The 13253-nt window shown below is 41.6% G+C and overlaps 1 protein-coding gene across 3 annotated transcripts in view; it reads right to left on the bottom strand.

Moving 5' to 3' along the window:
* Positions 1–54: 54 nt before the first annotated feature.
* Positions 55–13253, bottom strand: part of gpm6bb (glycoprotein M6Bb) — a 31421-nt gene continuing 18222 nt past the window's right edge. For 2 of the 3 annotated variants that reach the window (XM_056390007.1, XM_056390006.1), the window contains exons 2-7: positions 7373–7559; positions 6427–6583; positions 5992–6163; positions 5090–5163; positions 4925–4990; positions 55–2509 (exon numbers count right to left, since the gene is read on the bottom strand). In XM_056390007.1, the coding sequence (XP_056245982.1) occupies positions 2360–2509; positions 4925–4990; positions 5090–5163; positions 5992–6163; positions 6427–6583; positions 7373–7559 (806 nt within the window). In that variant the 3' untranslated portion in view covers positions 55–2359. Of the gene's footprint in view, positions 2510–2957; positions 4476–4924; positions 4991–5089; positions 5164–5991; positions 6164–6426; positions 6584–7372; positions 7560–13253 lie in introns of those variants that run through there. The other variant, XM_056390008.1, reaches the window with a different exon arrangement.

Genomic DNA, 13253 nt, shown 5'->3' with positions numbered 1-13253 from the left:
CTTACTGTACACCAAACAAGATTTTCTATCATGCAAAAGAAGCACACACCAAAACAGAGAGAAATCTGTTTTATTTTATTTTCATAAAAACAGTCAACAGGCCAGTTGAGTCTTGTCACAAAGGGGTTTCCAGTCAGACAGGATGCTGGATTGTTGTCCTTCTGGTGATTGATAGGTAGCCTTTATTCTTTAGTATTTTTTTTTTTCTTTTCTTTTGGTTCATTCAACAGGAAACACAGCATACAAAGATGAGATGTAATAAACCACAGCCTCATGTGCTTCTGTCATCTTTCATCTCAGCCTCTGTACAGCTGTGGTTATTAGTCTTATAGAGAACAATGCAGGTTTGGTGTTACAATATCTCACAGATACTGTGTAAAACACTGGGCAGAGAGTCACAATGGCATTCATACTTTGGCTAAATCTACCATTTAGATTGCCGTACAGTTTTATAAATGACATGGTGTTTACGACTAATTGTTATATGAAAGTTGAATTAAAAGTTAAGCATCAGTAATTCGCGAGGAAGCCCTTGACATTCATAGAAAACACAGGTATACTATCAGACAACAAAATAATATAGGACTTATATACTTTAGACTTGAATAAAAGACTCTAAAAACATCTATAACTAATCAGCTATATAAAAATGGATTAATTTGTAATCAGTTAGGAAAAAAAGAAAACAGGCAAACACTGCCTACTACTGATGTCAGTATACGTGACTGTACATCATGTGTGTTGCTGCAGAAACAGTTTTCTTCATGCAACAAAGAAACATCAAGTTATCCCTGTAACTCAACTAACAGAAATAAAAGACTACACGAGCATTTATGTCAGCATTATGACAACTGCACATCAAAAAAGATGCAAATATAGAAAATTAAGAAAAAGTGGTTTCTGTTTTCAATAATAACAAAACACAAAATCCTGACTCACACCTTAAGCTCTTCAGATCTGTTTAGATCTTTTCTTTTTTCATAGTACCAATACACATGGGACATAGTTCTGCTTCTTTCATACAATTTTCAAAATCAAGTCGATTTTGATCATACTGTACAGATGTTACATTAGACAATGAGCTAAAAACTGTTTATGGGAGATTAGAGAGCTCTCTTCATTGGCAAGCCTTGATCTTTTCTCGCTTGATGAAAACAAACTTTTAAGCTATTAAATACTTTGAATATCTTTCTCTCATTATTGGCAGCAATCCACATTTAGCAAGCCAGTTATTCATATGGGATTACCCATAAAAATGAAACACTGATGCTGTGATGCAGAGGAGCTCATAGAGCAAGCGTGCGTGTGTGTGTGTGTGTGTGTGTGCGTGTGCGTGTGTGTGTGTGTTCATGCATGCATGTGGTTTACGTTGCAGCTACCTAAATATATACTGTGTGTTCGAGGCATCTTTTTGCAATTAAAGATTAAAGAGGGATTTTCAAACCATAGTTTTACAAGGGAGTAGTGTTCCAGTTAAATTGATCCAGAGGTTCTAGTGCACACCTGAGGTAGTGTTAATGTAGGCCATGAAAGTTCTGTGTGACTTTTAAGTAGCTGTACAATGAAAATTAGAATCAACAATCAAATATCACTAACTGAGACAGTAATGCAGTGAAATACTTGACTCTGGCTTTAGAGAGTACATATAACCAGCACTTTTCCAACAGAATGCGGTGCATACTTTATATTTGACCTGTTTGACCTGCAAAACATCTTTTGAAATGTAATCATCTTGTGTCAGTAGTGTGTGACACTCGGACTCAGACTGGATGTTAAGGCCTTTCATGTTTGTAATTCATCTGCATTTTTGATTGAAAAAGAGCGAAAAAAACAAAACAAAAAAAAACAAAAGAAAGTTATACATTCCCTTGTTGAAAACTTGCACCACCAGCTCAGAAGAAAGAAAGAGCAAGACTGTAAAACAAACTCATTGTTATGCGTTGTATGAGAATAGTGCAATGTCTCAAGCTTCACCAGCAAAGACTGGTTATAAAAAAGGGCTAGAGAAAATGAAAAGACAACAGGAACATCAAGTTTTTCCTCTAGAAAAATAGAAAATAAAGAAAAAAAAAATAAAAATCAGCATGAATGAAACTTTACATAGCAGTTCCAAAACACTTTCTGGTGAGTTAGTGCAGAAAGCAACACTGATGCATTAGTTTGTTAGGAGCCTGGTTAGTACTGCACAGTGTCAGGGCAGTTGGCAGGTTATTTTAGCTGAGCATTGTCTTGGTCCAAAGGGGCCACAGTGGTTGGCCACAGTGTCTATGTGTCTTTGTGCGTGTGTGTGCGTGTGTGTGCGTGTGTGCGTGTGTGTGTGTGTGTGTGCGCTTATGTGGACTGTGAGCGTGTAATATCCTTATGTGTAGGAATTGAGGCATTCCTTTGAGCGTGAGGTGATGTCCTGCAGCTCCCGCTCTTCCTTCATTTTGATGTCTTGGTAGGCATGCATTTGACTGGCATCCTTAAGGTAGGCCCAGTTTGCTGAGAGAATCATGAGGAAGTGGATCTGGAAGAGAAGGGTGAGGTGGATGGCCGGTGAGCATGTCAGAGATGCAAAGCAAGCTACAGGAGTCCGAGCTATAGTACGTACATCATAGACATACACAAATGTGAAGTTAAGCTTTTAAAAAGACCTAAGACACAGGGGCGACGAGACATTACTGAATGAGACTTAACTGTTACAATTATTGTAACAAGACATGTTACAATCATTACTAATACTGGAGTTACTATCTTGCTATGCACAATACTACAGAAATGACACTTTTAAGGCGTGAGGATGAGTAGAGGAGAGGATGAGAGCCAGAAGTTGTGCATGCAAGCTTTATGCGGCTGTAAAAATGCTGGAGGTTAGTGCAAAGCATGAGATAGTGACCCTGCAACATGTGCATCTCACGTTTATATCTCTGAAACACTCTTTTTGTAGGATTAATAAGAAATAGACCAAGTGGGGATATTTTTGTAAACAAAGATTGTTTATTTTATATAGAAAGTAAAAGCTACAGTCTTCCAAAACTTAAGAGAAAATTAAATATATGAAATATGGAGTATAAGTAACTATAAATCAAAGAATCTGAAAAATTTAAGCATGCAGGCTCAGTGTTAAGATAAAAAGAAATGGCTCTTTAATGGCACTTTGAGAAAGAATAAAGGAAAATGTATGAAACACAACATCAACTTCATTGCTGAGGCCATAGCAGCATCAGCTCTCATAGAAAAAAAAAATACATTTACTCTACTCTAAAATAGGAGAATTTCTTCTTTTATAAAATACATGAAATTAAAGTGAGGCATATGGCCTCACGCAGAAGTATAAACCTGGTACTGGCCTAACCCTTCATAGTGTGTTGTGCTAGGTATGTGCAGTTACTTTGAAATCTACAATACACAAATGGTCACCATAATACTCATCCGCATAATACAGTTGATGAAAGGTTTTTAGTTCGGTTTAGAATCTAACTCGTGACAAAGGAGATAATACTGAATATTTGCTGTGTAACACTTCATGGGTTGCCTGAGGTGGTACCAAATTTTAAGGCTGAGGAAATAAACCAAATATAAAGGCCACTGCTACTTCGCCACCATAGCTAGTCCTGGTATAAATGTATCACTAGAATTCATCCTCGCCAAAACTACTAATCTGGCAATCAAAAACATTAAGGCCTGAGAACACCTTCAATATTTGTCATCAGATGTCCACGTGGACTAATTTCAGAGATTTATACTGTACATACTGTTGACACTGTATATCTATAAGGGCTCGGTGCAGTCTACGTCTTGATCAGACCTCAGAATGGTCTCATTCCTAATTTAAATTTCTTCTTTAAAACTGTGTGTAACACCCTGCACAAATATCTTAACATTTATGTTTCACAAGTGCCTCAGGAGTTTGTGCACGAATTGGCATTTCAGCTCTTGACTACAGTCATCCTCTGAAGTACTGCATGCTAAATACTGCCTTTTTTTTTTTTTTTTTTTTTTAAATACTCATGCAGTTGATGCCTTTGTGCAGGTCAAAATCAGCTTCACACATTAGGAATATAAATAACACTGGTGTGGATTTCTAGTTGTGCACATTTCTATAAAATCTAATGGTGACATGTTGCTGTGAGCGCCAAGGAAAGCAGAACAAACCAGGCAACTAAAAACCAACCCACTCTGAAGACAACTCTCATCAGGTGTCCTCAGACGAGCAATATCCCTGGATACCAAATGCTAAAGGAAGCATATCAGCTATTTACACTTCATGTGATTACTAATGGAGAGATGTTGTTTTTTTCTATTCTCAGTTTGTTTGTTTGTTTGTTTTTTTTTTTTAGTTCATTTGTTGTCAGTGGCAACTGTCTCTACTCAGTACAGCATCAAATGCTGTGCTGTGCTCATAAAACAGTTTAAAACTTAGTGCAGCAGTCTTCTCGACTCTTAAACTTCAAAACAGCAAAGTTATAAGTGGTAGCCATCATGTAGATCAGCTGGTGGAAGAGAACAGAGAAGGTTGTAAGAGAACATGCCGGTGACCTCCTCGTCACTAGTAAAGTGACCAATCATTTTCCAGTAGTAAGAGTTAAGAGAAGTAATGGGAAAAATGTTAAAGACCATAAAGTCAAAATTTTATTACATCCTATTTGTGATTTTTGTGGTTCAAACTCATGATTATGAGTTTTAGATGACACATTTATGATACCCAACCTGCACCTTGTTCCATCCATCTTAAGATAAAAACATGGCCATGTGCATCTAAGCAGATGGTAAACAGCAAATGGAATAGGAGCTGAGGAAAAGCCTGTGCAATAGTCCTTAGCGTGGTTACATAAACCATATGGGAATGACAAGAGGACCACTTGGACACATGATCTGTTGATACAAACCGTGCAAAGATGGGCTAAAGGAGGAAGGATGGAGAGACTGGAGGGAAACTTACCAGAGCGATCACAGTGGCTCCTGCCCCAGCGCACGCTACGATGTACAGGTGATAAGACAGGTAGAACTGGAAGAAGACAAGCAACAGTGATTATTCTTAAGTTAAAAAGGCAACGTCCTCATCACCCACTGATGGTGTTTGTACGAACAGCAGACAGGATCTTACCTCACTGGTGTTGCAGATGTCCCCTAGCGTAGATCCGCAGGCCTTGCCCGGTGTGGCGTTCCATGGGATAATTCCTGAAATTCAAAGTTTTCATATACACTCAAATCTATTGTGAATCCATGTGAATAATAATCAAACCTGTCAACCACTATGAATGAATCTGCCGAGTTGATGTCAACAACAATTTCACACATGAGGCAGGGTCTAGCTCCTCAGGCTGAGGCTTGCTGTTGTGTAGTGTTTCTCTTCTACTACGTCACATAATAGACAGGCAGTTCATCCAATCAGCAAGTTTTTTGAAAGCGCCTGCCCTTTTCCACACAGTTTCCAAGCAAGCCTTCCCAGATGGTTCCATGTAACAAACCATCTGGTGCATCTGTTTAACGCAGTGAAGTTGCAGTCGTGTTACATTATGGGAAATGTACATTCCAGGATATTATAGAGGTCGACCCTTTAGGGATTAGAAACAAGATATCTTGCCATTCTTCTTTGTAAGTTACTGGAGAACTCCTTTAAGGAACACACCCCCTATGAGAAAAAAATTCCAGGGAACATTTTGCTTATCATTTGTTATCAGTACTGTCCTATTCTATCTCTGTTATACCAAAGGTGAAGAAAGAAAACAGATGTAGTTTTGCATTTCATTTATTATTCAGAAACAAGTGCTCAGGAGGTTGGGTAAGATAAATCTGAGACGCCACAAGACAATTAAAAGGATAGGAAAGCAGAAAAAGCAAATCAGTTATTTGGGACTTTAGAAATACAAATCACTCTGTGGTTGAACTGGTCACAATCAGAAGATATGCAACATGTAATAAGGGCTCTCAGGGCTTTAAGGCGTTACAAGGTTTTAGAATGAGCCTGCATTAATAAAAACAATTCATTACGTGATGTTCTCTTACCATACTGACGAACATCCACGCAGATGGACTCAATGTTGGTGGTGAGATTGAACATGGGAGACCTCATGGCAGCACAGGTAGACCACATGTTGTAGAAGAGGAAGACCGGCACGGCAGAGAAGCCGAACACACCAAGCCAGGCCACACCCAAGATGTATGTGAGGAACACAAACTGAGGACGCAGAGATGGCGCAGTGTTAGCATCGTCGGATAACCACGACACTGAAACAGCAGTGAAATGGTAACAATTACACTCCTCACCTCCCCCCCACCCACCCCCACCCCCCTCATACTTTGTTCCTTTAATGAACGTCATCATCATCTTCATCTTTGCATGTAATTCCCATTTTAAATCACATGGCATGAATAGCAATGTGTGCACTCTGTTTTAAAAAAAAATTAGGATTACACAGCGCAGTGGTTGTATTAACATACCATTCCACTGATGCAGCGTCCACAAATGGTGGTCTTGAACTCGCTGTGCAGTTCCTTGACGGCACTGGTTGTGTAGAAGCCCTCGGCCAGCAGGATGATCCCGTACAGGAAGAAAAACGAAGCAATGCCGTAGATGACATACTGCATCAGCTGTATTCTGTTTAAGAACAACGTCACACATAAGTTGAGCCCGTAAAGCTGCAGTGGGTTAAGCACAAATCAACGACTTATCATTATTTTAGCCTCCAATGTAACACCTGGAGAGACCCACTAAAAATGTCAGGTAAAGTAATAGCATGGCATGCCGCTGTCTGGTATGAAAACTGGCTGTTTGTAATCCTTTGTAATATTTTGCATGCAGTCTTTAAAACATCAGTAACCTGGGCTGGCTGATTAATCATAAACAGATGGTTATGAGCTTCCCTAAGACAGAGAGACGGAGAGATGCTCAGCCCAAATGTGGAGATAACAGGTGATACACGTCTCGGGAAATCATCCTCCAAGAGGCAGACTGTCTCTGTAGACATCTTAAATTAAACAAAGCACTCCAAGTCTACACCGACATAAAACATATGTGCAGTCCTGTCTCTTGTCATCCCTCTTTTATAGTCTGGACTAATGGAGGAAAAGGAAGAAAAAAAAAAAAAAAGTTCCATATTAGGACTGTTCTCCAGGATAAGGTGAACATGGGAGATGTTATCAGCTAAAAATAGCCCACATAAAGTCACCCTCATTAAAAGTGTTATCTATCTGAAGTTTGGACCTCTTTTTACTCTGATGGTTATGTAAGAACACATTTTCCACTCAGCATTATGTGTAATGGATCTTTCTGTGATGTTAACGATACAATTTTACTCTCCAATCCTTGGTTTTATTTCTTTTTCAGACACCGGGAAGCATTACAAGCCGCCATTTAGTGCGCACATAAGAGTATGAGGTCACTTACACGTCAGTCAGCATGGCATGATCACTGGTGACCTTGGAGAAGTGGGTTTCTAGGATGGTCACAGTCCCAGTGAGAGCCACATGGCCACATCCACAGAACAGGGCGACGCCAGAGAAGCAGAGGATCGTAGCCACCAGCGACGCATACGGCACCCCGCCTAAACATTTGATGCAGCACTCGAAGCAGCCTGTGCAAAAATAAAAATAAAAAATTGTGTCAGTGGCAAGTTTTATTTGATATCATGAAACAGTCATTATCAGCCCTTAAATTCTATATAAGTGACTGTGTTTCACTTGTAGAACAGGAAGTGATCTCAGGGAAAGCAAGATTAGTATTCACATGAATCATCCATTAATCCTTCGAGCCTCTCCCAGCACGCACTGGGGGAGAGGCAGGGTGCACCCTGGACGGATCACCAGTCTATCACAGGGCCATAAGAATCACATTATAACCAACTGCATCACTCATCACCACTTATTAAATGGCACTGTACTTTTCTTTTCCACAGAAAAAAAGCTTCATCCTCAATGCTGCAAAGGAAACAATGAACATATCTGTTCAAAACAGGTTTCATAAAATTAGTCTGTGGTCTCACATGATGCAGCGTGCTTCCTTCCTTTCCAGTACCAGCAAAGAAACGGTGGAGCTGTTGCGCGCCGCTGAGGTTTTACAATCAACACTGCTTTTAATGTTTCATTTGATAATTCATCACTGCACTTAAAGGGCTCTAATGGCCATCCAGCAGGTCAGAGCAATGGATGTCTGCCAAGCTGTAATGGAAATCAATGGCAACTCACACTGAGGGAATGAAGTGACCCAGATGGGTCTGTCTCATTAAATGTGTTCTTTTGCCTTGTGAAATGGAGCCAGTCACCACAATGCACTGTTTGAGGATGCTCGGAAACAAACCTCAGTGTGCTTCCAATCAGATCCACATGTGTTTGACAGGATGTTGGAGAGTCATAGGGACATCCAGGTCGTGTTTATGTTTCAAAGCTCTCACAAATGCCTGATATCGGACCGCAGCTCAAGCTGTTACAACTGGTATTTTCACATTAACAATTGATCAAATGACTGTGTGAAAGGGCAGAGGTCGCACCTAGTGATAAACCCACAGAGAGTTATCACCAACTCTACAGCTCTACAGATCGTTTTAGCCTCTTTTTTTTCCCAAAAGCAGCAGCTGTTTTAAGCAACAAAAAACCAACGAAGACTAGGTACACATCTCCAAGGGAATGCCAATTGAAATTGTTTGCTAACATATCCAGCTAGTTGCACTGCAAGAGATCACAAACACCACTGAAGGTTTAACAAGTCCTCTAGAAAAATAAGCCTATTTTTTAATTTTCTGTCTTCGAAAGAACTGCACTAACCTTCAGAGAAGAAATCATGCAACAATATTGATGAGTGAAAGAAGGCTTTGTATTTTGACAGTGCTTTGACTGCAAGGAGTTGTGTAAATAGTGTCATCAGCCACATCCATATCAACAGCATAAGAGACCACATTATGCAGTCTATGCATAATGTGGGATTTTAAAAGTAATCTCCAATTGAGAGGAAATTTCCTGTTTCAGCGAGTTCTTGTATGACGGAAGAAGAAGGAAAGTAATAACATGGCTGCAGACAACATTAGCACGACTTTGACCAAAAATTCCTTTCTACTTGCATGCTTCTTCTGTGAGGCCTGAAAGTTCATCTGTGTTTGTGCTCTTTGCCGTGACAAAGGAAATTAAAACAGATATACTGCTGCTGGGACGCTTCACCCTGACTGTTTGTGTAGTACAGGGAGATAAAAAACATTTTTGTCCCATGGTGGGTGAGCAAGAGTTGCCATGGCAGCATGTTAACCACAACTCAATGAGTGTGCCCACAGCAGAGTCGCTAAACTTCTACCGCAGCCCACATTTCTCTGATGAGCATGTCGGGGGAGGGTTGAGTGGGCTGCCGGGGATCCACAGGATATTGAGCTCGGCTGCAGAGCAAATACAGTCCGTTTAAAGGAAGAGCTGCTCTTGTGGTGGATGTCACTGTCAGGCAGCTGCGATCCAAAAGCAGACTACATCTTGGCTATAAGTCGACAAGCTTTTTCAGTTCAGACTTTTTCCCCCCAAGCCTCGCAACATACTTTCCTGGCAATGAAATACACCGTCCTGAGGAGAGGGCGAGTTTCCATATGAAAACTGTGGTTGGGGTTTATCTATATTAGGAAATCCCTTGTATTAAAGGTGCACAGAGTGACAGCAGTCACAGCGGTTTAATCATGAATTCATTGGACGATTGCAATCAGTTGTGACGTGTCGTGGATGAAAATCAGTGTCCGTTAAAATGTGACACTATTCGCGTTAGATTCACTACACAAAAACTTATAGTACATTCACGGATGCCAAGACATCACCATGACAGTCAGTCTGCCTTCTTTGCCTGAATTTTTTTTTTAATCTGAAAATGAGAAAAATGTCTGAACACAGACCAGATCACCTCAAGTGATCAGAAACAAAAATGTGTCCAGGCAGACTACAACTATCGTCTGAAATGCTTACATCATCACACTGACCACGTAACCACCCTCCCCTGCAGCCTGTCACGGAGAAGGTCAGGCTGACATGCGCTACATCTGCCATCCTTGTGTAACTTGGTGCAGCGAGAGAGACAGAAAATGTGCACTTAGTTTGAAAGCCACCGATCCTGTCAATAACCCATCCGTTTGATTAGTGTCCGTGCCGCGGGAGTGGTTTGCTTTTGAAGCCGTCTATCCATCCAGACTGAGGCTCCTGGTTAGCCGTCTCTCTGTCACTGGAGAAACCATGTCACACTTATTGGGTGTTATGCTTAATAACACAATAAATCCAAGGTGGTATTTTCACAGCTGGACTGGATATGTTGGCAGGTTAGTATAACTCTGTTCTGGCTGACTGAAACAACACTGGCTGTCGGACAGGTCCACTGCCGCGGATTAACTATTAGCAATCTCAGGAATACTACTCTGTTCACAAAAGGGCCTCTGTGAAAGGTTTAGTCTTGGTATTAGACATCAGGGGAGACAAGACACGGCATCAAAAGGTCAACACACTTTCAAGATATCCTGCACAAAGTAGCATGGGGACAGCAGTCTGCACCAAAGTAAAATAAAACAGTGGATGGATTCAAAGCAGAGGTGGGATTCTGGAGCAATAATAGGATCTGTGAAATATTACGTGTGTCCTTATAATTTAATCTGCTGACTTTAAAGAAGGTTATATATTGGGTTTGGGTTAAAAGAATTATTTGACATTTTGGGCAATTCACTCTCTTTCAGTCTCTTGCCTTGTTAGATGAGAAGTCAGATGTTAGAAGAGTTGGGGAGATGAGGAGATACCACTCTGGTGGTTGTTTGTTAAATACAAGGCTACAGCCAGCAGTCGGTTAGCTTAGCATTTAGACTGGAAAACAGATGGAAACATCTGGCCCAGCTCTGTCTAAACGCAACTAAATCTAGCTTCCAGCAGCTCAAAATCAGAACATACAACAGTATATCTTGTTTGCGTAATCTGTAGAAAAAGTGACAGGACTTCTTCTTGGCCAAGTGCGGTGACTTCCCGGAGTCTCCCCGTGGGGACGACAAGACTCCAGGAGCGTGATATTTATTGCACAGACAGCAGAATAGTATCTTCTCATCTAACTCTCTGCAAGAAAAATGAAATGAGCACATTTCTCCAAATGTTGAACTAAGTCAAGTTTAAAAAGGATGACGAATTCTGCAATTAAGACTGCTGGATAACACAAAATTTTTATGGAGGACACTGTCACGTGTACTTGAGAGTTATAAGATAGACATCCAGTATCAGTAGACTGTTTTCTTTGAGTGTACAGTGTGGGATTTCATGGAGTACAGGATGTTGCAGTGCAAACTTTAGCCCAAATCATCCTCCTCCACAGGCAATAACAGCAGGAGCTGGTAACTCTCTAAACAACAAGCGGATCTCGCCGGCTTGTTCCGAGTGGAGCACTACAAATGAAAATCACGTTGGGCCTTTTCCTTCTGATGACTTTCACATGCTCCCCGACTAATACTCCTGGTTAGACCTCCAACCACTTCAAGACTCTCCACTCCCCATCTCCTTGTTACAGTACATGAATGGGAGGAGGAGAGACAGAATGAAAAGTAGATTGAGAGAGAGAAACGCAGACAAGTTCGCAACTGTTTGTAATGACAATGTCGGGCCTTAAAGCAGAGGCTAGACTTGCCACATCGCGATCACGAGGAGAGAGGGAGAAAAAGAAGCTTGTGTGAGAAAGAGTGTGTGTGTGTGTGTCTACATGTGTGACACTGTGTGAGAGAGACAAAAAAAAAAAAAAACAGAGACAGAAAGAGAGTCCAAGAAGCCCTGATACAAAGAACCAGTGTGTGCAGTCCTAGACTGTCCATCACACAGGACTCTCAGGGGCCCATTCAGAATGGCAGTGAACCACAGCCCCGTTCTTCCGGCCCACAGGCTGGAGGCCCAGGACAAACCCACCGCTGAGCTCCATCCTGTGTGCCCCTCCAGCACTGCACACAGCTCAGCCACAATGGACCTTCGCAGCCTCTTCACACTCCAGGAGGATCCTGTTTATCGAGGCCTCTCAAATCATCGAGCATGTGAATGAGATGGCTCTGCAAGACCAACATGAGCTGCAGGTAAGCTGGCAATACTGACCTGCAGCCAGACAAACCCACAGAGGCAAGAAAACAAGGGCGTTTCTTGGCTTGGCTTTATTTGTCTCATCAATGCTGGATAACCCTGCAGGCCACGTAGACAATTGCCCTGGGGCCCCTAAAGATGCCCAACGACCTCCAGGTTTCCTGTAGGTTTTAGGTTTTTTTTTTTTTTTAAATTACTTTTGACCATTTTATAACTTAATTCAACAGCCAGCAGTAGAGAGAGTGAAAAGAAGTGGAGCGAGGGAGAAAGGGTGGTATGACCTCCCCACCCATCAGGATGTGAACCGGGGATGTTGCAGTTCATGGCCGTCCACCAGAGCAACCTGGTTTTTGGTAATTTGATCACTTGCAAAATTTGTTTTTCACCACTTAAGTACAACAGGCACCTGCATTATTACATAACTGTTTGGCCCTGTGTCAATGGTTTGAGCACCTTTGCTAATTTTAGTGCACATTGTGCTCACGTAGTAATTTTTAAAAATGTGTATTTCATCGAGTTAGAACAAACCATCTGATATACAGGTCAGTTGTACTCCGGCACGGGGGGGGGGGGGGGGGGGGGGGGGGGGGCGGCCGGCCTGTATCAGTACCAATTGTTGGTTGGTCTGCCATCTACAGTTTGCTGTGTACAGGAGGAAACAGGAGCGCAACAGCAAATACTTGCCCCAGTGCCTCCAAACATGTTCATCTGGTCATGCGTCAACACAGTTTGCTTGAGTTCGGACTCATCACCAACTAACCCCTGCAGCTGGCCCCTCATTCATCACCACCATCCATCCTTCAACAACAGACATCATGTGATCAGGGAGTGTCATCATCACAACGCTGAACTCTTCCAACAGCTGGGACCATCAGTGGAAAGTGGGAAAAATGTTTAAAATGCAATGGAGGAGGAGGTAGAGGTCGTCCACTAGTCAGAAGGTCGGTAGTTCATTCCCCAGCTCCTCCGGTCTGCATGTGCAAGTGTCCTTGGGCAAGATACTGAACCACAAATTTCCCCTGATGGCTGTTCCATGTGTGTCAATGTGGCATGTATCATAAAGCACTTTGAGCGGCCTCTACTACTAGAAAAGTGTTTTATAAGTACAGCCTATTTACCATTCTCCTTTTACTGCATAGAAAAAAAGAGACATTTTTTGAAAAACATTATTTAAATTGATGTCCACAGCCGAACACGAGAGCAGACACCCACCCAAACAA

This window comes from Seriola aureovittata, chromosome 11 (assembly GCF_021018895.1).
Source record: "Seriola aureovittata isolate HTS-2021-v1 ecotype China chromosome 11, ASM2101889v1, whole genome shotgun sequence".
In the NCBI taxonomy this organism is placed as follows: Eukaryota; Metazoa; Chordata; class Actinopteri; order Carangiformes; family Carangidae; genus Seriola; species Seriola aureovittata.
The sequence above is the reverse complement of the archived record's forward strand: the minus strand, read 5'-3'. Positions and strand labels throughout refer to the sequence as shown.